At 49.9% G+C, this 27,238-nt stretch overlaps 1 protein-coding gene across 6 annotated transcripts in view; it reads right to left on the bottom strand.

Annotated features, from left to right (window-relative positions):
- Positions 1–27,238, bottom strand: part of PXYLP1 (2-phosphoxylose phosphatase 1) — a 68,316-nt gene that overhangs the window by 9,067 nt on the left and 32,011 nt on the right. For 4 of the 6 annotated variants that reach the window (XM_060149722.1, XM_060149721.1, XM_060149720.1 and 1 more), the window contains 3 exons: positions 22,741–22,872; positions 7,433–7,591; positions 5,949–6,075 (listed from right to left, as the gene is read on the bottom strand). In XM_060149722.1, coding sequence (XP_060005705.1) covers positions 5,949–6,075; positions 7,433–7,591; positions 22,741–22,819 — 365 coding nt within the window. In that variant the 5' untranslated portion in view covers positions 22,820–22,872. Of the gene's footprint in view, positions 1–5,948; positions 6,076–7,432; positions 7,592–22,740; positions 22,873–25,636; positions 25,675–26,693; positions 26,738–27,238 lie in introns of those variants that run through there. The other 2 variants (XM_060149723.1, XM_060149725.1) reach the window with 2 other exon arrangements.

Below are 27,238 nucleotides of genomic sequence, written 5' to 3' on the forward strand. Positions count from 1 at the left end.
GTCCCTGGGCCTGTCCTGGATCTGAATGACCAGACCCTGAGGCAGGAGACAGACGGGCCCCAGGCTGAGCAGCTGAAGTCTGTCCCCTGTGGACAGATACTCCAAGATAAAGACAATGGCGGGAGCCAGGAGGAGCTGAGTCCTGCCGAGATCAAAGATAAAGAGACCACATATTTCTCATCCTGGAGGTCAAGGAGACCCCCAAGCTACGCATGTGCAGAAAGGATCCTCAGGGGAGGGGGCGCTAGACCATAATGCGTTCTGTCAACTTCTCAGGGAACCTAGCGCCCGAGTCCATCTTGGCTAAAAGATGCACGTGCACCCAGGGTAGGGCCCTGAGCCAGACGAGATATGGACTCAAAGCCAGACAAAGCAAGACGATTGGAAACGCAGAACTGCCTCCATATAAGTGATTTAACCCACCCCAAAAGCCCATGGCTCTCTTTCTCTCTCTCTGAGCCGGCCCGTGCTTTCTCCGCGCCTATCTTCTCTCCTGATAAACACTTTACTTGCCTCACTACTTTTTGTCTCTTTGCTGAATTCTTTCTTCAAAGCAGGCCAGGGCAGCACTGTGGCCTGGGTTCGATCCCCGGTCAGGCAACTGAGATTCCCACTTCAGGCTGACACAGCCAAAACCACCCGAGATTAGTCCCGCCTACTGCATCTACTACTCCATCCCTGCAGTGGAGAGGGTACCCAGCGCATGGTAAATACCTCAGAAGCACACGGAAATGATTTCAACTGGGAAGTGCCCCAACCTTCGATGCTTTAAGAGAAGTCCAAGCCTTCTTAATCTGTAGCAACGAATATGGCAAGTTCTCATAGTGTTTATTAAAGTATCCAGATTTTGATGGAAATATTAAAAATAAAGGCTGTTGTGAGTGAGACTGTTACTTGTAACAGACTCTCTTTGACCAAATTTTTGTCTCCTCTGAACCCTCTTCCCATCCAAGCCTTGACCTCTGGACTTTCATTTTCTTTGGATTTATATCTGTCTTTGCATTGCCCGTTTTCAGCAAAAATCCTGCTAAGTCTCTTTAGCCAGACTCTCCCACTTTTGATATCTGATCACCCTTGATACTTGATCAAACTCCTCACCCCCGGTGGTGTCTGATCACCCCACCCTGGTCTGCCTTCAGCAAGAGTCCCGTGGAGTGAGTTTAGCCAGAACCCCCTGACCCCTGATGTCTCCTCATAGTAATTCCCCATCCACTGACCCACACCCTGCTCCTGGGCTATAAAACCCCACTTGTCCATGCTGTATTTGGAACTGAGTCCAGTTCTACCCTTCTGCATTAACTCCTGAATGAGATCTGTTTTTACCACTTTATCTGTTCTCTGGCTCTGTTTTTTCTTTAACAGCTATATACTAAAATCTATCCTCCTCTTCTTGGGAACTTGGTTAGAGCCCATTTCTGAAGTCCTAGGGGTCAGGCAGAGCCACGTGACTAAGTATTCTCCAGTGGAATGGAAGGATGTATGCCAGTCTGTGTTTAGGCTTTCAGATCACGGGCGTGCCCCCTTCACACTCTCTCCCTTCCTTCTGGCCGCTATTCAGGCACTGCAGCAACCCAGGTTCAGTCACGTAGACATGCCTAGGGCATGGTGGGAGCAACAACCTGGAAGGAACCTGGGGCCCTGAATGACCAGGCAAAGCCAAGTTATACAACCTGGAACACTCATCTCAGACCTTCCTGCAAGAGATAAACTTCTATTATCTAAGGCAATGCATTCTTGGTTCTCTTTTTTATGGTTATGGTTCACGGACCAGGGATTGAATCCAGGCCCACAGCAGTGAAAATGCCGAGTCCTAGCCGCTGGACCACCAGGGAATTCCTCCTTGGTTGTCTTTATTATAACAGCATGCAGCCTAGCCTTACCCTGACCAACACAGAAATGATTATATCTGTGATGATGAAGTTTTCTTCAGGAAAAACCCACGTTACTGTATTCTCATTGGAAATCTATTTTCATATTGAAAATGGAAAGAACCAGCAGTGCTACCATCTTGAGCCTTCAAACCATTCACTTCAGAGGTCTTGTTTACATTTTTATATGCATTTTCACACCTATTTATGCCACAAAGCATACGTGGAACCCCAAGGCTCATCTACACACCTGTAAGAAAACTTACTGTGCTTTAGCCATAATCTGAGCAACTACTGAGTTCTGTACAGATCATTAAGACAAGCAGAGAAGAGGTATAAGACCAGTGACACTGTTACCAGGAAACACAATTCAAAAAAGCTTATATGGCTAGAAACCATAACAAGTTCATAGCATGGATTTTTACAATTTATGCTAATTAAAGAATTTACTATTTTATATTATTAATAAAACGAAATTCTAAAAAGATAAACTTAGTATACCTTTCTCAGTCTTTAGCTTTTTGGACCTTTTCGCTCTGTTTGAGGTGATTACCCACCCCCTCCCCCTTCCTGAAACTCTGCTTCCTCAGCTCTCATAACATCACTCTCCTGCCTCCTTCCTGTTGCAACTTCTCCATCTCCTCCTGGGACCCTCCTTTCTCTCCGTGCTGTAATTGGCTGGTGCTCGTATAGGGCTCTGTTTTCGGCCCTTACCTCACTCCAGAGGCTCTGTATGTGATACCGTTCAAGTCCACAGCTTCGGCTGCCATCTACATGCTAAACTCTCAAGTCAACCTCTACCTCCCGGCCAGACAACGTTCCTGAGCCCCACGACTCCTCACGAGGAGGCAGCTTCCACTACAAAGACTCTGAGAGTCGTGGAAGGTGTCCTTAGGAAGGGAAACACTGGGGTGTCCGGCTCCTGCTGGTTCAGCTCACTGCACGCCCGCCGCCAGCCCAGACGGGAGTAATGGGCACAATTCAGGACGCTCCGCCTTTGAGGAGGCCATAAAAATTAATAATTCGTGAAGCCGAACTGGCACCTGGGAAGGCAGCAGGCACAGCTGGTGACCCAGATCCCACAGTCCCAGGGGGTTCAGAGGCCCAGAGTGGGTCCCCTTAGCTGGGGGTCCTGCTCACTCTTACACTAAATGTGCGTTTATAACGACAAGTCAACTTCTCTTGTTATAAAAGATGGAATTCATTAAATGCCATTAATTAATTAAACATGCATACTCCACCCACTTTCTATCAACGATTCAAAGTAGCTCCTAAAAATACAGAATGTATTTGTATGAAATAGAACTAGACCAAAAGACCAAGGCCAGGGGGAAATGAGGCAGAGGCAGCGGGGGCAGCTGGTCCCCAGGAACTGCACCTCTCAGCCGGGAGCTCCAGAAGTGGCCCCGTCAGGGCTGTGGCAGAACGAGGGACCCCGGGACCCGACCTGGCCCTGTGACCACGACCACTCAGAGAGGAAAAGAGGCCGGGCCTGGGAGATTCCAGGCTGCTTTGGTAAATGAAACACCATTTCTCAAGCTCTCAGCGGGAACCAGGCTCTCGGCGCTTTACTCCATCACCTTAGTAGACTTCACGAGGATGTTTTAGGGGAGGTACGGTAAGTCCCCTACATACGATCCTCCAAAGCTTTCCAAGATGCGAACGTACGTTCGCATGTCCGATCACGTAAGTTAGTTCACGTGTCTGGTGTCATCTGTAAAACCTGGGTACCTCGGCTAACTCTGTTGGACTTACGAACAAACTGGACTTACAAACGCGTTCTCAGAATGGAACTTGTTTGTATGCAGGGGACTTACCGTATTACTATCCACATGCTCTCAGACAGAACACTGAGGCTCAGAGAGGTGAAGGGATTTGCCCTACATCAAACCGGTGACAACGGCCTCAGAGGATTTCATGGTCAAGACTCAAATCTCCTACGATAGATACACGATAGGCAGTGATGACCTGTGATTCTCACTGGGCTCCTGAATTCATTCTGCAACCAACCCAGTCCAACAACTATTACGTGCCAGGCTCGGGCTGGGCACCAGTGATATGGAAGGTATAAGACTCAGTGCCCTGAGGGGCCGGTGGTGCAGGCAGAGCACAGACAATGATGCTGAGAGGACAAGTCCTCGAGCACCAGCAGGCCCACTGGAGGCCTGCACGCCGCCCGGCGGCCCTGCCCACTGGGCCCTTCCCTGGGAAGAGCCAGGTGGCCCTCAAGGCCTCGCGGTGCTCAGGGACCTCTCCAGCAACAGCAGACTGGCCTGGGGGGGCAGACCCATTCTCACGCCTGGGTACCTGAAGCCCAGCCAGAGAAAGGGGAGTAGAAGCTGCGAGCTGCCGGCTGAAGCGTGGTACCTCCCACAAAGCCCTTGAGGCTGCTCTGGGTCCGGCCAGCTCAGCGGCCTAGTGGCCCGCCTGTCCCCGGGCTGTTCAAAGTCCTGTACAACGGCAGGACTGTGCCAGTTGTTAACACGCTGACACTCTGCTGCGCCCGAAGGAGCAAAGCCACTCCCCCCAGCTGCCCTCCCTGTGTCCTCCCGCCACCCTGGATGCTCCAGCCCAGAAACTAAAGGGTTAATACCCAGCACAGCAAGTGGCCTCCACCCTTGCCTAGTCCTAAGCCAGTTAAGGTCTGGTCCTTACGTATTCTGTTCTGAGATTCTTCCCTACGTCCCCCTTTCTCAGGTTGACTGAGGCAGTGGTGGTGCCTGATACAAGCAGAGAATCCCCGCTGACGCACTGGGAGAGGTCTCCTAGAAGGCGTACCATCTCAGGGGGCCTCGAAGGAGCTTTGGAAGGGGGCCAGCAAGCCAAACGGCAGGTGCAAAGGCCTGAAGGGTGAGGGGCTGGCAGGCAGTGGTTGGCAGGGGCCGAGGGTCCCAGCAGAAAGGCCAGCACAGAGGGCTAGAGACGAGGAAGAAAGCCAGGGACTGCCCGGTGCTCTGACACGGGCTGGACTCCATCCAGGGTGTTTCCCAGCCCATGGGACACAAGGACATGCATCCGTATTTGCTGAACACAGAAAAGAAGACGTAAATCCCCAGGCTGCGAGGCTCGTGGCCTCCAGCAGGAAATGAAAGCCTAGAGTCACGTGGTATTTCGTGATGTTTTTACATAAAATGGTTCACTTCATCTTCCCCTTGTTATTAGACAGTAAGAAGGCTGAGATGCAAAGGGTTAACCTGGAATTCCCGGGTCCACACTGTAGTCCACTGTGAAGGGACAGCCTGGCTGCAGGGAGGCAATCCATGGTTCCACCAGGCTGGCGCTGCCCGGGCGGGCTGGCACCCAAGGCATTCCATCAAAAGAACGTCATCCCCACAGAGCACTTCCCCCGCCTCCGCTCCTCATTCAGTAAACTCTGCTTGGGAGGTTATGCGTCCCCTGACACATTTGCTGAGGCCTGGCCCATCACTTTATTGCTAACTGTGCCTCTCATTGTAGAGCCACGCCATGTCCACATGCGCAATTTCTACTCTCTTTTCAAGTATTTTTCATCGTAAGGGCTCTCAACCAAGGGCAGGCTGTCTCTACTCCTGTGAAGAATGAAAAGGTTGAAATAAATGTCTTCCGGTTGTGGCTTTGCAACTGGTAATGTGCATCTCCTTATCAACCCACTTATTCCTCACCCCATCCCTGTCCGGTCAGCAGCGTCATCCCCATTTTAGAGACAGAAGGCTGAGGCTCAGAGAGCCTAAGGGACATACCTGCTCCCCTCAATGGAACGGCCACGCCAGGGTCCGAGGACTCCTAACCCAGTGCTCACTGCACCCCGTCCCAGTTGTCTCTCAAACTGAAGACTGCAGATAGCAGGCTGGCCTGGGCTGAAATCTCAGTTTATCTGCTGTGTGGCCTTAGGCAGGTGTTCTCACCTCTCTGGGCCTCTATCCTCTCAACTGTGAAATGGGATTCCCCTGCAGGAGTGTTCTGACGATCAGACTCCTGGCAAGCAGTACTCACTGGACAAGTGTAGGCCACTCCCCGATTCTGTAATTCTCCGGTCAGCCTTTTAATTTCAACAGAGGCAACAGATTCTTGAAAATGACTTTTAGGAAAACTGCAATTTACCTGTTAGCCACCAGAGTGCAGTCAATTTCTGGGCGCTTCGTTTTGGGAATGACATACAGTGGGTACCTGTCCCCGTGTCGAATGAACACATGCACTGAGACCAGCTTAAAATGATGCGGAGCGTGACCTGCGAGAGAGAAGCACACTGTCTGGTTATCACCCAGGAAATGTCCATCCCTTTGACCTCGCAGAGGAGGGGAGGGGTGACCGTGGTGGAAGGGTGCTGTGCTGGGTGGGAGGCCTCTGACCAGCCTCACGGGGCAGGGCACAGGAACGTGAGAGGGCTGCTTATGCCCCAGCCCCCTGGAAGTCATGGGGAGGCTCTGGGGTGTGGTGGGGGTCACCTGACCTCCAGTGAAACGTGGGCAAGACTATTCATGTAATGGATAAAGAAGATGTGGCACATATATACAATGGAATACTACTCAGCCATAAAAAGGAATGAAATTGAGCTGTTTGTAGTGAGGTGGATGGACCTGGAGTCTGTCATACAGAGTGAAGTAAGTCAGAAAGAGAAAGACAAATACCGTATGCTAACACATATATATGGAATCTAAGAAAAAAAAAAAGGTCATGAAGAACGTAGAGGCAGGACAGGAATAAAGACGCAGACATAGAGAATGGACTTGAGGACACGGGGACGGGAAAGGGTAAGCTGGGACGAAGCGAGAGAGTGGCATGGACATATATACACTACCAAACGTAAAATAGATAGCTAGTGGGAAGCAGCCGCATAGCACAGGGAGACCAGCTCGGTGCTTTGTGTCCACCTAGAGGGGTGGGATAGGGAGGGTGGGAGGGAGACACAAGAGGGAGGGGATATGGGGATATGTGTATACGTATAGCTGATTCACTTTGTTATGCAGCAGAAACTAACACAACATTGTAAAGCAAAAAAAAGACTATTCATGTAGCCTCACACACATCCACAGACTAGGGGAGGCCCACAGAAGTACTGGAAACAATGACTTCTGCTTTAAATCTCACTCTCGTAAAACACAGCAGGCCACAAACAGATAAATATTCAACATCATTCTTTGATACACTTTCAACAAAGCAAAACTCAACATAGAAATCATATTTTCCTACACCTTCACTTCAAGACACCAGCAGGGCATGCTGTGGAGGTCCTAAGCCTAGAGAGAGCCCGCCCGGGAAAGGAGTTAGCTGAGGATGACACCCTAGGGCCAGCCAAGGCCACCTTTCCATCTCACTGCTGTCTCACTGATAATCAGGATGATGGCAAACATTTGTGGAGGGCTCATCATGAGCCTCGTGCTGCTCAAAGAGGTCACTTAATCCTCCCAGCAGCCCTGTGAGGAGGGACGGCAAGTTATGCCCATTTTACAGACAAGGAAACTAAGACCTGGAAACTCATTCAAGGACACAGCCTGGTGGCAACTGCAAGCTTTGGGCCCTAGCCGTCTAGCTCCTTAGATGCTGGTTGAAGATGGTACCACGCTGGGCAGCGCAGCCAGGCCTACCTTCCATGCTGCGCTCGGCCACACGTGGAATGTTGCAGTACAAAAGGGCTTCGTAAACGGGGTCCGTCACGGGGGGCTCCGTCACCGGGTCAGGCATGATCCTCTTTCGATTCTTGCCAGTGACTCCATTCTTAGCTGCCGACACTGGGATCAGGTGGACTGCAGAGAAAGCAAAGCAGGTCACGACACACATGGTCCTGGGTGGGGGGCGGCGATAGGGTGCACAGGCCAGCTAGACAGGCCCAGAGGGCAGCTGGATTTTCACCGTAACTATAGACTCCCTCAGAATTAGGCTGGACTTCAATGTAGCAAAAAGTCAGCTTCAACTGTTTCTTGAGCCCCCTCCAAGCCCTGCCTCTTTCTCTCAATGCCATTATCCTTTCCTTATCAGTAATTATCTACGCAACACCAGGTGGGCCCCCCAGAGAGAGGGGGCCTCACCCATGGTGGTAAAGGAAGAACTTACACACTAATTTCATGCAACCCGATTACTTCGTTCTGAACAGCCTCTGAATTCTGGTAAATACTAAGGAGGAAAACCATCACCTATTGAGTGCCTATAAAGTGCTGGACAGGTGTCTGACGTATCTCATTTAATATCATCTGCTTTGCCGTTTGTGGGCCCCTGAGCCCAAGCACAGGCATCCGCTCATTAATCCTCAAGAGACCACTTTACAGAGCAGAGAGCCAGGGGTCCAAGGGGAGGCTGAGGCAGCTGCCCAAGGTGTACACGGTGGATGGAAAGCCATCTCAAGCTCACCCCTCTGCCTCCAGACCAGGTTCTCCCCCACTGTCTGCTGGACCTGCAGTCTGTTCTGTTTGTCCATCTACTGCTCTTTCTGTTGGTGAACCACTCCTTCCCTTGCATGTGGTTCGGGTGAACTGTCAATCACATCGTCCTGCCTCCTTGAGAGAGGTACACTACAATCACGGGGAAAGGGGCTCCTTTTCTCCCGGACGCTGATCTCTAAGAATGGAAACCTGGGGCTGCCCCAGCCATCTGTCGCTCATGGGCAGCCTCTGCAGTGGAAGAAAATGAGGCTAAGTAGAGATAAGCCAGACCAACAAATGAAGAGAGTTATCAGAAAGAGGAAGGAAGACCTGAGGACATCCACCCTTCGAGCCCCTGGGTCCAGAGGTGGTCAAAGTGTCCATTAGATGTTCCAGTTCTGTAAGTCGAGAAAGTCGTCTCATTTCAGCTAGTTTGAGTTGGGTTTCTGTTACTTTCAACGAAATGAGTCCTGGTTCATACACTTTATCAATTATTTATAAGCAGATGTAAGTCCATCTTCTGGGTCAGTGGTCCCCAGTCTTTCTAAGAGTTCCCAATTTGGAACTCCCTACAAAATAACAGTTGGACTTTTAGCATCGCCAACTGAGGAAATACACAGAAATAGGTGTGCCCATGAATCATTTACCTTCTAAAAGGTTTATTAATCATCATATAATATATATGCATACATTTGAACGACAGCTAAAACAGGGCCCAATCCCCCATCTAAGTCCACTTAAATTCCCTAGCTACTCCTACAAATTCTTCTGTAAATATTTAAAACTTCCCTTTGGCAAACAGATGTCATAAACAAAAGTAAAAGATAAGCAATCCACTGAGAGGGAAATATTTGCAACATATATTACAAGTTATTAATATCCAAAGTGCACAGATCTACAACTGAAAAATCAATAAAGGATATAAGCAGGCTAATTAAAGAAAAATAAATACCAATGGCAATAAACACATGAAAAAATGTTCAACATTATACCTACTTAAAGAAATACAAAATAAAACAATAGGATATGATTCACCCCCACCTCACCAGACTAAAAATTCACATTTTAACAATAATATCAGTACTGGCAAGGGTGTGAAACCTACATTTCCATATACTGCAAGTGAGAGAGGAAACTGGAAGGACTTTTCGGAAGGAGTACTTGGCGGTCGCCACTAAAATGTTACATGTGCTTTATCCATGACCCCATTATTCTACCTCTCGGAATCTATTCGACAAAGATATCAATTCCCATCACCAAGACGTATGGCCAAAGAGGTTCACTGCAGCGCTGTTTATAACAACAACAAAAAAAAGGGAAATGACCTAAATATCTTTCATCAGCAGAATAGAATGTTACATCCACAGTGGAATATTCTGCCACAGTTAAAAAGAATGGAAAAGCATCAAAGATAAATGCAGTGAATAAGCCAAGTCACTGGGTATCTATACAAGCCTTTTTGTGGAAAGAAAAAATTAACCATAAACGTATGAATATACAGGCACTCTTATTATGTAAATGAACAGAAAAATGTCTACAAGGACATCTATCACAATGCCTTTGGGGAATGGGTAGAATGGGGTGTGAAGAAGTATTTTCACTTGTTTTTCTATAACTGTCTATATTGTTTTACAAATCCACGCATGTACACATGTAGATATGGGTTAACAATAAGCATATGTTACATATATTCTATAGGTATAGAAATATATGCATATTTCTATAATGTCTCGATATACTTTTCTTTCAATAAGCATATTTTCGTTCATTACTTATGATAAAACAACAACCACAGAGCTAGAGTTGGCCCTTCACCAACTCAAATTAGCCCTCTGACTGGTCCTAGAGGCACTTTCTTCCTAACAGCTAGAAGGCCCCAGAACTGCTAATACTAGCTCTGGTGTCCAGAGGTCATTTACCATGGGAGGATTTGTGCCAGTCAAGAGAATGATGAGAAGCAGATGTCCTAAGGCAGTATGTCAATGACCCAGCCCTTCCGGCTGTGCTGCACCCCTCAATCCTTTACTCTGCTCTGTTATAAAGTGGTACCAGGTTCTGGCCCCTTGGCCATGCCTGTGGGCAGACTCCCTTTGAGTCTGGGCCAGGGAAAAGCGAAGCTAAGGAGACATGCTAATAATATGAGTGACACAGGGACAGAGGGGCATGGGTCCCTGCACATCCCAGAGTCCCCACAGTTTGCTGGCTTATCTGAGAGCACATGGGGTTAGGCTTGTTGGGGCTGCCGCCTGGGAACTGCTATAAGCTGAATGTTTATGTCCCCCCAGATTCACATGTTGAATCCTAACTACCAAGGTGATGGTATTTGGAGGAGAGGCCTTTGGGAGTGATATGGTCAAGAGGGTGGAGCCCTCATGAATGGGATTAGTGCCCTTATAAAAGAGACCCCAAAGATCTCCCCCACCCCCATTTCTGCCATGTGAGGTTACAGCAAAAAGATGCCTTCTAGGAAGTGGGCTCTCACTAGACACCAAATCTGCCAGTGCTTTGATCTTAGACTACCCAGCATCGAGAACTGTGAGAAATAAACTTCTGTTGTTTATAAGCCAGCCAGTTTACGGTATTTTTATTTAGCAGCCCAACAGACTAAGGTAGGAACCACCCGCAACTCAAGGAAGCAATGGTTTGAAAGCCACAGGTAAAGAAACCTTCCATCCAGAAAGTTTTTATCTGCTGCTTCCTCTGGCATCTGGGCCTGTCAACCTCGCCCACTAGCTGTTGAAATTACCTTCCACTGTTTCGCACCTTCCTGAGTCACCAGGACACAGCGTCAGTCCATGTGGGGTCCTCTGAAGGGTCCTCGAGATGCCAGACAATCAGGGGAAGTTCTGATGCATAGAGGCCATGGGGTGAGACGTCTCCCCAGTTCCATCTCCCTACGTCCCCTCCCCTACCTTGGTTCTCATTGTCCTGAACTGCTCAGAGCTGCCCCCATTCCCACAGGATGCTTTTCAGGATGTTTCCCTCCTCTTGCTTATGCCTCTAACCTCACCCCAACCTCTGTTTCCCAGATCTGGCCAACTCCATAACTCATCCCAGGGGTCACCTCCTCCAGGAAGCCCACCCCGAATCCCCAAGTAGTTTGGACATCCCCCTTCTATGAGCCCACCTGGTTCTTGCTGCCCTCCTAGCTCACACTATAGTACATGTAAGCAGAGGTGTCCACAGTTTATCAACTCACCAACCCAAATGTCCAGAGGGCCAGAACTATGCCTCTTTCAAGTTTATACTCCCCCAGCAACCAGCACAGGGAAGGCCCTCCATAAGTACTTGCTGAATTAAAGGTCTGCCCTGAGCCAGGCACTGTGCTCCATGCTTCTGGTGAAATACCTTCTTGAATCCTCATGTGGGAACACTAAGGGAAAGCAGTCACCTGACCAGCCCGGGGGCTGGGGATCGTCCAAGCAGGTTTCCTCGAGAAGACACCCAAGCTGGGACTGAAAGGCCGAAATGAAGCTGGCAACACGGGGAAGAGGAGAGGAGGAGGAGGGAGGACAAACACAGCAGATAAGAGGCAGCAGGCAGGATCGAGATACCTCTGAAGCCCGGTCCGGTTGGTCCCACCGGGGCTGACGCGCAGGGATCCGGGGAGAGGTCGGCTGCAAAGGAGCAGACCTGGGCTGGAGGCACCTCTGCCCCGGCTGCTGCCTGACTTGCCCATTAGGAGTCCTGGGCTTGCCTTGTTCATCTCAGAGCGGGCTGTGGGGCAGACTCGGGGGCTGGGGAGCAGATTCCACGCCTGGGGCCTGGCGCTGCAGGATACTGCTTCTCCTGGCAGGCCTCCCCAGCTCCTCCGATGCCCTCAGGACAATTAGGAGCTCTGCTGATCCCACGCAGATGACAGCAGCTCAGAAGAAAAAAGGACTGTGGGAGCGTCAGAAGAACAGCGGGCAGGCAAACAGACGGAAGGATAACAAGTTTCATCATGTAGGTGTAAAAAACCCCATGAACCTAGATGAGTGCCCTGGGACCCCAGTATCACTGTGGCCAACATGAATTACAGAATAGGAGACGCCTTTAATTGATAATTAACTCAGCACCAATGGGCACGCAATTGCTTTGTGGTGCGATTTCCCAGCAGAAGAGAACACTTCATAAGCTACCCCGTGGATACGAGTCTCTCCCATTTACGTCTGCTTTACCTGCTCATCTCACCTACTGTCATTTTCATCCTGTCCTCACATCCATAAACCTTCTTGTATACGAAGATGCCAGCGAGGTCTCTATGTCAAATAATGGCCGAGAACAAGACCTCAAAAGCAGTTCCCTGGGCCCCCTCAGTCGTAAAGGCAACTAGCAAACTTCTTAGAAGCAGAGTAAAACCATCAGGTGCTGTTTCACGCAGGCCCTCCCCGTCTCACCCGCACCCTCCCCAATGTGCAGAGGATGGGTCCATGTGCCTCATTAGCAGACATCCCTGTAGCTGTGACTAGAATTCGAGCCAACTGGCCCACGCTGCTTTTTCCAGCCTTGGACTTCATCAAGGAAGAGCAACCATCCACCAGGCAATGGAGCTCAGGCAGAGGCAGGTCAAGGGACTGGCCTGGGGTTCCACAGCCTGTAAGCCAGGCCTGCTGACCTGCCAGGCCGGGCGTTTATGCATCTCCCATCCAGCCATCCAGCATTTATGGAGCACCTGCTGGGAAGTCTTCAGAGAATAAAAGGCTACGGTCTCTGCCCTTCTGCAGGAGCTTACAGTCCAGTTGGGGAGGGTGTTAAGAGTGCTCGAGAAGAGCCTCAGGTGAAATACGGCCTACCAGCAAGTCTCTGCCCAGCAGCCAATGCTATGAACGTGTCTGGAGAGAGATGTTTCATCCAACGATGATTTGCTTCTTTTAATTTTTATTTATTCTATTGACGGCCCCACGGAAGAGAGGAAAGGAGAGAAACAAAGAGTCCAGGGTCAGGGTCAGATCATGACTTAATTAGCACAGGACGCTAGGCAGAGGGCTCCTTCCTGTCTGGCCTCGGGCCTCAGGCCCCCTTAGTTACTTCCAGATGCCCAGCGATGCACACAGTCAGCGGGTCATGTTACAGCCAGGTGTGTGCAGCCAGCTCATTCCCTGGGAGTCACTCTGACTTGCACGAAGACAGGCCAGTGCCTCTCCTCCAGGGCACTAAGCCAGTGCCCACGGCCTCCAGCTCTTCACTCCATATGGGGGCTCTGGCCCAGGGCAGAGGACAAGAATCCACCTGCTTCCTGACCTTCTCCCAGCAGCTCTAGCCTGAATAACCCGCTGTATGCAGGCCTTTACAGGAAGATTTTGACGGAGCACCGTGGGCCCACGCCTGGATCAGGGCACCACCCCTCCTTCCCTTCAGTGGGTGGCTCCTCTCCCATGCCAATCCTGTGCTGTGGTGGGCGTGGTCATGCCCCTCCTCCAGGACCCTCCCCTTGCTATCCTGATGGCCCCAGGGATGGGACCTGGCAACTAGCCCACTGTGCCAATAAAGGCCCTTTCCAGGAGAGAGAACTTCCCCATGTGGAAGAGTCAGTTTTACAGGGAGTCAGGTGACCTCGGAACCCGCACCTCCTGCCATCCCTGCCTTAGTTGTTTAGTTATCCTGCTGTTGTTTAGTTGTCAGCTCTTCCTCTGATTACACAGACACCCTGGCAGGTTGCAGACAGGTGTCAGGGATCCACAGGTGTCCCAGGGCAGGTGGGCAAGTGTTGGCTGACCTCTGTCTCCACGGCTGTGACATTACACAGCCCAGAGGTTACCCAGAGGTCTCACCACTGACTGCGCCGGCAAAGAACCTTGTGGGGCCGACGTGTGGCCCCGGCACCTGCTTTTCACCTTCCTGGCGCCACAGCTTGCCTCACGCCTGCTGGGACCTCAGCCCCGGGCTGGTCACCTGCCTAGGTGACTAGAGTCACCTCTTCCTTGTGCCACTCAAGTCTGTCCTCAGTCAGCCCTGAGGCCACAACTCCCTTAAATACTTCTGCTTATCCAAGATGGTGCCTTCTCATAAGTTAAACACCCCTAGTCCTGTCACCTGATGTCTCCGATTTCTTCCTCCCAATAGTCCAAAAGGCTCTTGAATTCTCTCCTTCACTGGCCTGCCAAAGAAGAATGATTTGCTCTGACAGGTAATTCTCACAATTCCCTTTGTGTTCCTCAATCCACTAAGGCGTCTTTAATGCCCTTTCTGTCTCCAGCCTGCACTGAATATAAAAATGTGTGTAATTCTCAAATAAAAACCAGAACTACACCACTAGAGCCCACAACAGGGTGGGGCCTCATGCGGCTGAGGACTCAGTTCCTGTCCTAGGCTGTCTGCAAGCTCTTATCTCCTCCCTGCCTGACCTCCTTCTGACAACTGAGACCCAAGTCCACAGGACGGCCAGACTGCAGGGGCAGGAGACCCACTGCGACCTGAGCCTGAGCCCAGCTGCGGACTCCTGGAGGAGCCAGGAAACCTCACACTCCTATGGGACCACTGGAAACTGGCCTTGACCTAACCGGGTCCCCTGGGGTAGATGCTGCGAGCACCAAGGACAAATCATGACAGAGACTAGAAATCAGAGAGATGTTCAAGACAGGTCCCCAAACAGAGCTACGAAAAGAACCTCAGACATCCTTACCCAACTCAGGGCCTGGATCCCCTCTACCTTACCTTTGAGAATCTGATAAGAGCTACCGATGATCTTCACCCTTGAAAAAGGACTGCATACACTTACTTTTAAATCTGATTTCTGGGGGTTCACAGCACCCCTGAAGCCATGTGAGACAATGCAGATATCCATGAACTCAGGCTAAGAACTCAGTGTACCTGGAAGTAGGTTTCCAATGTCAACGCCCTCGAGAAGAGATTTTTTTTCTTTTTACAAAATGAAAAGGGATCTTTACAATTCATATAAACCCGTGTTCATCCTAAAATAGCCGTCGATACTAAGGTATAAAAAGAAGTGAGTCACGTATATTCTTCCCACCCAGAGAACCCACAGTGAATGGTGCAATGTGCGTGTGGCTGGATGTCCTGCCAGAGGTGAAACTGTGCTCCTGTCCCTGCTCCGGTGGGAATGGTGACAGGGTCACTATGGCCCAAGGACACTGTTCCCCCTTCCCCAAGAGCAAAAAGTTTTCTGTGTCTCAAAGGTCTGCACCCCACGGAGGCCACCAAACCACCTGCTCAGAAAGGTGGGTCAAGGCTGGTCATTTGCTTCTGTGAAAAGGGTCAAAGGGAAGAGCCGTCAGGTGGGTGGGAGAGCCTTGGGGAGGCCACCTCAGTGAGAGACCACGCACTGCGGGGGGCAAGGGGGCCTCAGGTATCTGGACGCTGTGGAGACTGGCCATCTCACTCTCTGCTAGATACCTGAGACCGGGGAGAAGCAGAGCGGGGTTCCAGGTTCCCCAAGAGGCAAAACCCCTGGCCAGTGGGGTCCAGCCCCTCAGATGATACAGAAAAAAGAGGGAGGGAGACAGGGAGGGCAAGAGGTGATGCCGGAGCCCAAAACAGTTAATTCAGAGAGGGCCCTGCATTGTGGCGAACTCCCTGTCCCTCCCACTCTGGGCGGCCTGGCTCTGCCGGGCCCCAGTGAGGCGTCGTGTGCCGGGGCCACGCTGGCAGGAAGGATGGTGAGACTGTTCCAGAGCTCTCTCTGTGTGCATTCCTGACTTCACCTTCTTATTTGGGGTTCAGATTCTGTCCCCCAAGACCTCACTGCTGTTCAGTCTCAAAAACCTCCCCCTCCAACCCTTTCCCCCTGGTGGGATGCTACCAAGACCACAAGGCTAGGCCTCTGATGACCACTTACCTCACTTCAAGTTTCCTTTTGTTTAATGTCATCAGCTTGGAGCCCTGTTGCCAAGACAACAGGAGTGGGGCCCAAGCTGATCAGTGCAAACGCTACCTGGGCAGACTCCCACTGCATCCCTGGCTCAGCTCCACTCAGTGGGTACTCCAGTGTCAACATCCTGCAGCTTCCTTTCCTACTTTGTCTCTCTCCTCATACAGTCTTGGCGATTGGCACATGTTCTCCTGAATTCACTGACTCATTTTACTAACACCTCCTAGTTTTACTAACTAGCCTGGATAGTTTCCTCTCCTCTAAAATGGGAGATTCCCCTTCTTATCAATATTGCTGACTACACACACACACACACACACACACACACACACACACACACACACACACAATACCACATGTCCTTTTAGTAGATATATTATGGACAACCTTCCAAGTCAATATAGACAGGTCTATGTAAACATGGTATAATGGATGCAGCAGTATTTCCTGTTGGACACTTTGGTTGTCTACCCCTTTTTCCTATTATAAGCAGTGATGCAATAAACATCTTTGAGCATACATCTCTGTCCTCTGTCTATTCTTAGGAGAAATTCTCTAAGATCAGAAACAAGGAAGGAGGGAAGGAAAGAAGGAAGAAAGGAAGGGAGGGAGAGAGGGAGGGTGAGGGAGAGAGGGGGAAGCAGTGGGGGAGAAAGAAAAAGAGAGAGAGAGACAGAGACAGAGACAGAAACAATGTTCCCACCCCGGAAGAAAACTAGAAAGAACCCACGGACATAAATGTGTCCCATTTTTAGTTCGTGGAAGGGCCTGCGTGGTACATGATACTCTCACCTCCTCCAGTAATAACCATGACATGAGCTTAAGATGTTATGATAAAAGCTGATTTGTCAGACTTAATTTTGTCATTTACTTACAGAATTTTTCCTACCCAAAGATATTTAACTCTATGTGGTAGCTGGCCATGAAACATTCAAAGAAAAAGCAACATTAAAACTCTCAGAAATCAAAGAAAATAAATCTCCAAGAAAAGGATCAAGATTAATTTAAAAAATACTAAATAAAGAATTTATTGAGATCCTATGAACCCTTAGGTTAAAAATGCAAGCCCTCATTTTAAATTTCTCGTTTTTTGGACTTCGACTCACCAAAATAAAAACCCAGCAGGAACCTTATTGTGTTTTTTAAATACACAGTACATTAGAGCCTTGGCATCCTAAGGGTTGCATCCCCAAACCTTTGCCACCAAAACAAATCAAGATCTTCACGGATCCCCCAAATTTACACACATCACCCGGACACATGCTTTCCTCCATAAAATGTACACGGGACAGAGAAGAGGGAATGACAAGGCCCCGCAGCTCTGCAGGGTGGGACACAGCCCAAGGTGCCCACTCACAGCTGTGATTATGTGCATTTGTGCCTCAGCAAAATCCCCGCCACCACACGCCACGGACCTTCGGGGGGGCCCACGAAGAGCTGGAGCCGCAAATGCCAGCAGCCGAGCTCGAAGGGCAGCAGGCGGAGGCCCCAGCTCTGCGCCCTGCTCCGCTCCCACCCGGCTGCCTGGGCTTGCCCTGCTTCTCCGCTTGCTCAGACTGCTCTCCCCGGGCCTCCTCACCCACCGCCAACAGCTCCACACGGGCGACCTCCCAGAATGTGCGCTGGGCACCGCCTTCGGCCTTCGGCACACTTAAGCCAGGTGGAGGGGCCGTCTGTGTGAGCGGCTGCGTGGATGCGCGAATGAAGGCAGCGCCCACTGCACCACCTGAGCCCTACACGGCGTGGCAGAGCCTTCCCTTCTCTTTCTTCACCCTGGGCCCGCTGCACCGCCCGACCGTTTAGCTCAAAGTCCACAGAATCACCTGATGCTCTCAGCTTTGCTCCTTCCTTTCGGGGCCAACACCTTCCTCGGAGCCACTCCCAGCCTTTAACTGGAGGAGGAAAGTGGCCCCGAGTCGTCTCTCAGTATCAGCCTCCCACCGGCCTCTGAACGGGCAGCACCCAAATTCTGTGTACATTAGAAGCCCCAGGGAGTTCTCCTCCCACAATTCTCTGGTTCTCTGGGGAGGGGCACAGATGTGCTCTCTTTCTGGTGTTGGAACACGCGTTTTAACAGACGCCCGGGGCTACTGTAATCAAGGGGCCCAGGAGACGGCTCTTCTGCAAACACTGTACCAGACTGTGGTCTTTCCCAGACAGATCTAATGATATGCTGTCTCCCCTGCTTCAGTGGCTCCCCATACTTTCAGGATATACACAGTGATGGAGGTGGCCTAGGCCTTTGTCCACCTTCACAGCTACCCACCGGTGACTAACCTGGTCCTGCTCTCTCCTGCCCTGCCTTTGCACACCCACCTCCATCTGCCAGGAATGCCCTTCCCAGCTTCCTTTTTGGACAACTCCAACTCATCCCTCAGGGCTGAAGCTCGGATGTCACCTCCTCCGGGAATGAGTCTTCCCTGCCCTCCTACGCTGGATCGGCTTCTCGTCCCTCCTCCGCCCGTGTCACCCTGTCACGAGTCATCTCTCCTTCATGTTATTTAACAAGCATGCATAGAGGGATTATTACGTGCCAGGAACTGTTCTAGGTGTGTTATAAATATCCTTTACCAACCCAATGAAATAGGAACTCTCATTATCCCCATTTTACAGATGAGGAAACCGAGGCACGGAGAGGGTAGGTAACGTGCCTGACCTCACATAGCTGGTAGGTGGCAGGACAGGGACTCGACCCAGGCAGTCTGGCTCTGGAGTCCACGTTCTTTCCCACTTCCTCGTGGGGCTGCCTCTTTCCTGTCCTAGCATGTTGTACACTGTGTTCCAAGTATCTGCTCAGGATTCTCCTCCACCAGACAGAGAGCTCCTGTGGCTCCTAGGAGGTGAAACGCCCAGCCCTGGCCCAGCACACCGTGGAATGTTTGCTGAAGGACAAAGCTATGCAAACTCGTGGCACTGGATCAACAAGGAAAGATAAAATTCCCAAAACCTCAGAGTCTGAAGAGGTTTTCAATGGGATCAGGTCCAGTGACCTGCCTACTGTCCTATTCTTCATAGAGCGATGCTCCAGGGTATGCACACAGCCCACTCCACCTCCGCCGGACGATGACATTCAGGAAGCTTCGCTTGATGCTTAACTAAAATGTGTCTCCCTGGCCACCAGGCCACACAGAGCTGGTCTCACTCCTCTTGCAGATACTAGATAGAGATAGGGCTCTTCAGAGACTGAAGACAGCCTTCACTCTGGCTTTCACTTTGGCAGGTTAACCCTCCCCTCTTCTACCTGGGGATCTGCGTTTCCAGTCCACCTTGGACATCTCCCTTAGAAACGTGCTCTGGTCAACCAGGGCCCTGCCCAAGATACACGTGCCCAGTGTAGACTGACTCCTATCACGGCCAATGAACTCTGATCAAAAAGAAAGAAATGCATGATACTGTTTCAAAAGCTCTCTCCACAAGTGGCTGAAGCAGCCTTTGGGACACCAAGAGCCCTGGATTCTGGTGATGATATATCATGACAGGACTCTACTGTTTACACTGACTGTGCTTCCCCGAGCCAAGGGTTTTCCCACAAAATCTCCGTTCTCACGCCAAGGTTTCAAAGTAGCAACAATGAACTCCATTTTACAGAAGAAGGAACAGAGGCTCCAGGAGGCCACACCTGCCGAGGGCACACAGCTGCTAAGTGGCAGAGCAGCATTCAAACCCAAGGCTGTGGTTCCAGGGTCTGCGAGCTGAGCTCCTGCCACGCTGCCATTTGGGGAATGGTGGTTGGAACGTGGTGAAATGAGCACAGGATAAGCATGAAGGAAAGAGTGGGTCGCGGCAGGAAAATGGACGATTACAGACGAGCAGAAAAAGCAGCAAAATAACGAATCATCCACAGGTTTTCATAACCCAGTGGTCTTTTCCTGTCGCACTGAAGGAGTCCCTCAATTTGAGAAGATATTTTTCCACTTGCACACATTTTAACTAGAATAACTAATGATGTATATACCTTACTTGTTCCCTTCTTCGATTTGAATATCAGGAATTTCAGAATCCCTCTATTTCCAAAGTCAAAAACATCAAGGACTTGAAAACACAAAATGAATGATTTTCATTAGTGTCTACTACCATACAAGGAGTCATCACTACCATTTAAAATAAACGTAGTTTGAGAAACTATGAACTGTATTTTAATCTTTTTTGTATCCTTTCCCTACCACCTCTACCCCGACAGTGTAGAAAAATATCTAACACACATAAGCACTTAATAAATATATGTGGGTTCACATACACACTTTCTGTACCGAGAGGAAGAAATGCTTTTTTTTAAACAACCTGATTTTTTTCATTGTAACCTGGGTCATAACTTTCTCATATTCAAAACATCAGAAAAAGAAAACTATCAACAAGACAAAATAAAATATACAATCATTTCAGAAAACAAATAAAACAATATTGTTCATTTAAAACATGAGAAAACCAAGTTCTATTTGATTGTCTCAAATATATCACCTAAGACAATTATATGAGCTAATCCGGTATTCAAAAATAAGTCAAAAGAAACGGTAAAGAAAAAAGTCCATATATTTCAGGGTAAGGATGAAAATAGAAGCGTTACTTAAGCAGACACCTTTGTATTACGAATTAGTCCAGTTTCTTACACCATAATAATTAGCAACCAATAAAGCAACTAAAAAATAAAGCAATGTAACTCAATTTTCACACGGAAATAAATTCCAAAGTTACAGTTTACCTAGAAGCAGAAGAGCAGAAAGAATGTTCATATCTTAACGTCTTCCTGAACTCCAATGTATTCAAGAATAAAGACCTCAGACCCAGGCAGGCCAATTTACCCTGCAAAATTTTCCCGAAAAACAGTACGGCTGAAAAGCGGCTCTCCTAAAACAGAAGGTACTTTCAGAAGAGTTACATAAGCGAAACACACAGGCCAATTGAGTGATGCGGAAACCACCTCATGCAAGAGAAAGCCAGCAAACACAAGTAACCCACGTTCACGTCTCAGAACCTGTCAGGGTCTCAGAATAACAATCAAGGTTGATGGTAACATCCTACCTCTCCAGTGACAGGATGGAAAGTTTTTAATGAAAAGTTATAAACAACTAAATGAATGACAGTCCTAACTTTCTGGAAAAGATTCTTTTTTTAAAAAAAAAACAGTTTATTAACCATCTGGAGAACCTTTAAACTTTACACAAGTATCTTCTCTTGACCTCTTTCCCTATTCTGGAAGGACAAAGTGAGTATTTTTAATTCTCTTTACTGTTAGAAGTGCCTATCATATGCACTAGATGTGTGCATGGAATATGTCACAGATTGGAGGTGAAACGGAGAAACTTGCTCAAAGCCTCTTGCCTTCAAACCACTTATTCCAAATGCCAAGTCTTTCCCACGTACCCCAGCACACTCAGAACATCCTGCTCTCGCAGCCACCTGCCCTTCCTTCCATCAGGCAGACAGTGACGGCAACGCCACCTCCTCACAGAGATGCCCCAGGCGGTGATGGAGGCCAAGCCCTTGTTTCCCACCCATCGGGGTGAGGGGGGAAGTGGAGGGCAGGTAGGTGGCAGCAAAAACACAATTGCCGGCATTGCCCAGATATTTTCTCGGCTTCAAGTACACAGCACCAGAAGGACAGGGAATTAGGGTCAGCCTGCTTTCCAGAGCAGGTGTAGGTTCATTCATTCACGTAAACATTCCTGAGACACCTCCTGTGTGGTTGGCAATGCTGGTTCCCGTGATAAAGACGGAAACAGACGTGGGTCCTGCTCTCAAAGAGCAGACAGTCTTGTAGATGGAAAAGACACAAGAACTGAAAAGTATGATGCCGCAAGGCTAGTGCAGGAGGGGAGCAGGTTCGGGGCACCCCAGAAGTAGAGCCAAGAAGCCCAGACCCAGTTAGGGAGTCACGGGACGTTCCTGAAAAAGAAAGGGCTGAGTGAACCATGTGGAGGAGAAGATGGAAGGGAGGTGAGGAGGACAGTCCAGGCGGAGGGGCCGGCAGGATCTGGGCACAGAGCACAACCTGGATGTGCAGAGAATGCCAAGCCACTCGACAAGCCTATGGCGTAAAGTTCAAGGTGAGAGAGGGGCCCCAGGAAGGCAAGTGGCCTCCCGGGGACCCACCACTGAAGGGTTACAACCAACAAGGTACCAGACCAGATCTGTTATTTGAGGACAAATTCCCTCAGGGAGCAGTGGGGCACATAGATTTGGGGCCCAGCCTGAGCACAGGCTCCCAGTGAAGGGCAGAGTGCAGGCGGTGAGGCCCATGGCCTGGCTTCCTCAGCTGTGCTTGCCATGTGGGGTTTCCCATGCACGGTCCCTGCCGCCCAGGGGCTGCATTTGGTACTGGGACCTAATCCCCCTACCCTCCCTAATAATGGACACCCAACCCCCAAAGAACCAACTGGTGGGCCAGGCACCTCTGCTGTGCGACCTGGCACGAGGACACGAGCTGACCACTCACTGTCTTCACCTTGGGAACCTGAACTAAAGATCCAGGAATAACCAGGAAGTTTAGGAATCCAGGGAGAAGCCAAAAACGCGTCACGAGGCTTAGCGATTGCTCTTGTTCCTCACAGGCACAGAATCACAGCCTCCCACCACTAGGGCCAACGATAAAAAGACTGGGTTGTTTGAAACCTCACTGTTCACTGAAAGAACAAAGGCTTTGGGACCTACGTGCTTCCTCCCCATGGGGCCTTCTATTTCAGAGAGAAGCACTCCCCCAGCCGGGACCCGCCAGCCCAGCCACACTCACAGAACTGAAGGCTGAGGCTCACGAAGGCCAGCAGCGCAGCCAGGGCCAGCAGCAGCACGAAGCGATTGCGGAAAAGCATTATTATTTGTTTTATCTTCTCTTCATGGTTTCACCTCGAATCAGGAACACATCCTGTGAAGAGAGGAGAGGCAAGAAACATGTGTTCCAAGGTGGAAAACCAAGTTTGTCAACCGGAAATAATCTAATTAGCCCCATCCTCCGGCAGGGAAGTGTGAATCCCCTTCGGAGAACATTCCTGCGCTGTTGCTGATGTCTTCGCCCCCAAACTAGCCCAGCTGAGAAGGTGCCCTTCAAATTAACAAACGGGAACAGTCTGTGAATGCTTCGTTTATCTGACCTCAAGAGAGAAGGAGATTTTACAGCATGGCCTTTCCAAAGAAAAACTGGACAGGATGTTTATTGAGCACTTACAGTGTGCCAGACTCAGGAAGTCTTTACAAGGACCAGCAAATGCTCACCCATTCTGACCCCCGACTTCTAAATCTTCAACCGTTTCTGATGAACACTTCGCTACAATGACCCTGCTTCTTTAACTTCGATCGTTACCCTGAATGTCAATCACTGCCTCATGCCCCACTTTAATGCCTTTAGGGACAGCTGGGCTGTGTCGAGGATCTGTTCCTACGCCAAGCAGGAACATCTGCTAATTAGAGACCTCCCCCGATCCTGGACCACTGGGCCTATTTCAGCTGCATCCATGGGTCTTCCTGCAGCCCCACTCACCATTCTAATTTTCTCTGACCATGTTAGAACTGTGCAAAAGGACTTAAAAAAACGCTGGACGAGGCTCTAAATGTCCCTCCTGTGAAAAACGTGAATGGTTGCTATGGGTTTCACCCCATCAGTCTTAGATACCAAATTTATTTCCTGATTCTCATTGGGGTTTAAAATAGAACTTGAAAAGCACGGCCTCTTCGCAAAAGGTTCTTAACCACAGCAAGATTATAACAGTTATTTCAAACCTGATTTTAGTGGCAGAATCTTTTCCTCCTTCAAATACAATAGAAAAGCAATCAGATAAAAGCTCACCTGCTAATGCGGTGAGGGCTGCACAACTCTATGAATATATTAAAAACTACTGAATTATACCCTTCAGGTGAGTTGTTTGGTATGTGAATTATACCTCAACAAAGCTGCTAAAAAAAAAAAAAGAGCACATGTGCAGGGAACGACGCAGGAGCCAGAGCCCTGGGGTCTCTTGCTTCCCAGCTGCCCTCCCCCAACTCACCCACCTCCACACCCAGAGCCCTACAAGGGAGTCTGAGAAACCACTCCTTTAAAAGACCTGTCAGACTTTCTATCACAAGAGAACAGTGGCTAAAAGACTGACGAAAATACACTTGCACCTCACAGTTGAGCCTGTACGTCCAGCGTCCGGCAACTCTGTTAACAAATGGATCCCAATTTATACCTTCAGATGAGCACTGCTTCTGTCCCTTTAGTCACCGCTCCTATCCAGGGGCCAGTACTTCATGTCCCAAGGTGATCTATCCTCCTGGGGACACTCACCTCCCTGCCCTGGTGGGGACTCACCAGCCCCACAAGCTCTCTGGTGTTTCTGGCTAAAACCACACACAACCCTGGTTGATCCCACCCAGGATTTAATATATTTAGGACCCCAAATAAATGTTTTCTGTTTCCAAAACTCAAACTCCCCATGGCCTCCCCCTGGGGGTGTTTCCAAGGACACCCACAGACCCTGAAAGCAGCTCACCAGAATCTACACTTGGTGAGGGGCCAAGGCCAGGACTTCTGCACTGAACCCCCAAGGTGGCTGAGGTCACAGTGAGAGACAGGATGTGGGTCCATCTGACTGTGGCTCTGTAGCTGTTCCCTCTTGAGGCAACAAAGACGGTGAAGCCTTCATGTGGACAAACCCCAATCCCAGATGTAAAGCATCAAGGCTGGGTGGCTCTGGGCCGCTGATCCAGGCTGGCGAGTTCCTTGCCTGGGGTGTCTGGGAGGCGTCATAGTCTACTCTCTCATATCCTCGACCTTGGGGGTGTCCTTGGCAATGCTCATCTGATGGTTCAACAGCAACCGTCCCCCTCCCCGACCAAAGGAAAACAACCTAAGTCAAATCCAAGTCACAGTCTCTCTACCCCTCACCCTGGACAGGTTCTGCTGCCTGGCCAAGCTCCGCAAGGATGAGCATGGAAGGCACCGACATTCAGCTGCAAACACTGGCAAACATTTCCAAAATATACCCCACCCGGGTGGAATGTCAGCGTTCCCCCGGAGCAGCCTCCCCTGGGCAGCTTCCAACCTTTGCTCCACTCCTCCGGGAACCAGGAACTTCTAACTTCTCAAAACCATCCATTCCCTTAGGATTCCCGTGACATGCCCTGAGGACAGGCTTGGTAATTTCTAACATGCAAGCAGAAAATCGAAGCGCAAGGGCACGAGGTTATTAAGTGGTGATGACAAGATACGAAATGAGATCTGTGCCTCTAAAGCTCTTTCTTATGCCTTACAGTGTCATCCCCACGTGTCCACATGCTGATTCTAGTTGCAACCCGTGTATCTACGCAGAACAAGTTAACTCTTGGCGTGCGCCAGCTTCTTTGCTACCTGAGGACGGCTGGCTGCTTCTGGCTCACCAGCCTGTGGATTTCAGAACCCTCTCACTAACGCAGTCGTTCCCGATTGGATTTATTCTACTTTACAATGACCTTCTTAGGAGGGGATCCTTTTAATTTGGGGAAGGTGAGTGGGGTGTGTGGATGGAGATGAGATCACAGAATGTGGAGAAGGTTCAGAGCGATGTCTCCTTTTGGGTGTCCCTGTTCCCCCCAAAATAAATATCCTGGGGCTTTCCTTCATGCCTTCCTGTCCCTTCTGTTATGCTACCACCTTCTTTTGAGGCTAATACCACCTTTGGAAGGGCTCCATTTCCTTTACACGAACATCTTCAAGCGTTCCTGCCCAGCAGGTGGCCTCTGGGGCCTTTCAGAGTTCTGTTAGGAGGGTTCTGCTTTTCTTGCTGCTTTTCTGTGGGACCACATCGGCAGCACGTGCAGAGAAAGGGCACACGGCACTCTGGAGGCAGACAGAGCTGGGTCAGAACCTCGAGCTCGGCGACCATGGGCCAAGTTACTTAATCTCTCTGAGACTCAGTTTCCTCATCTGTAAACTGGGACTAATTACCCGGGGATGTTGTGAGGCTAAGTACAATCCTCAGCGTATGGTAGATGCTCAAAAGAAAATGATTGTCAGGAACTTCCCTGGTGGTCCAGTGGTAGAGAATCCTCCTTGCAATGCAGGGGTTGCGGGTTCGATCCCTGGTTGGGGAACTAGGATCCCACATGCCGCAGGGCAACTAAGCCTGTGCGCCGCAACTACTGAGCTCGCGCACCTCAACGAAAGAGCCCGCGTGCCACCAACTACAGAGCCCACGCGCTCTGGTGCCCGTGGCCATGACTAGAGAGAGAAAAACACGCACGACACAGCTAGAGAGAAACCTGAGCAGACCGCGCACCGTAACGAAAAGATCCCTCCTGCCTCAACAAAGATCCCGTGCGCCACAACTAAGACCCAACGCAGCCAAAAAACATAAGGAAAATAAATAAATAAATAAAATAAATATTAAAAGAAAATGTGGGCTTCCCTGGTGGCACAGTGGTTAGGAATCTGCCTGCCAATGCAGGGGACATGGGTTCGAGCCCTGGTCTGGGAAGATCCCACATGCCACAGAGCAACTAAGCCCATGCGCCACAACTACTGAGGCTGCGAGCCACAACTACTGAAGCCCGCGCGCCTAGAGCCTGTGCTCTGCAACAAGAGAAGCCACCGCAATGAGAAGCCTGCGCACCGCAAGGAAGAGTAGCCCCCGCTCGCCACAACTAGAGAAAGCTTGCGTGCAGCAACAAAGCAGCCAAAAATAAATAAATAAAATAAATAAATTTTTAAAAAAATGAAAATGGCTTCATTACCTACTCATCTTCTGTCAGTTCACTCTGCTGCTTCCTCCCTCCTCCTGGGAAAGAGGAAGAGTTTCTCAACCTGTTTGCTGGTTCCTCCAGCTATGTGAGTGCTAAAATGGTCACCTGTTCTCATCCCCACCCGTCCCTCTGTCACTCTGGCTCAGATGCCATCTTCAGCCTCTCACTGTGGGCCTGGGATGCAGCCTTGCTGCCCGGGGGAAACCACCCACCACTGATTTCTGAGGCTGGTGGTGTCTCTTGCTTTAGCAGCTCGGGAACCAGACTTGCCTCTTGGTTGTCCTGCATTTGGGTGTGGGTGGTGAGAACTTTCTTCTGGTGCTGGGCTGGGTCTGACCTTTAAGCACTTCCTGCCTCCAGGCTCTCGAGAGATTTTCCACCGCACTTACTGACAGATGAGGCCACTAGAACTGCCTCTTTCCACGAGGGTGAGTCACAGCCTGGTTCAGAGTCGTCTTCAGGTGGGCATCAGGTGGAAACAACTGTTTTTGCTAAGTTAAATCTCAGGCTCATAGACAGGTTTGATTTGTTGCGGT

The sequence above is a fragment of the Lagenorhynchus albirostris genome, chromosome 5 (assembly GCF_949774975.1).
Source record: "Lagenorhynchus albirostris chromosome 5, mLagAlb1.1, whole genome shotgun sequence".
In the NCBI taxonomy this organism is placed as follows: Eukaryota; Metazoa; Chordata; class Mammalia; order Artiodactyla; family Delphinidae; genus Lagenorhynchus; species Lagenorhynchus albirostris.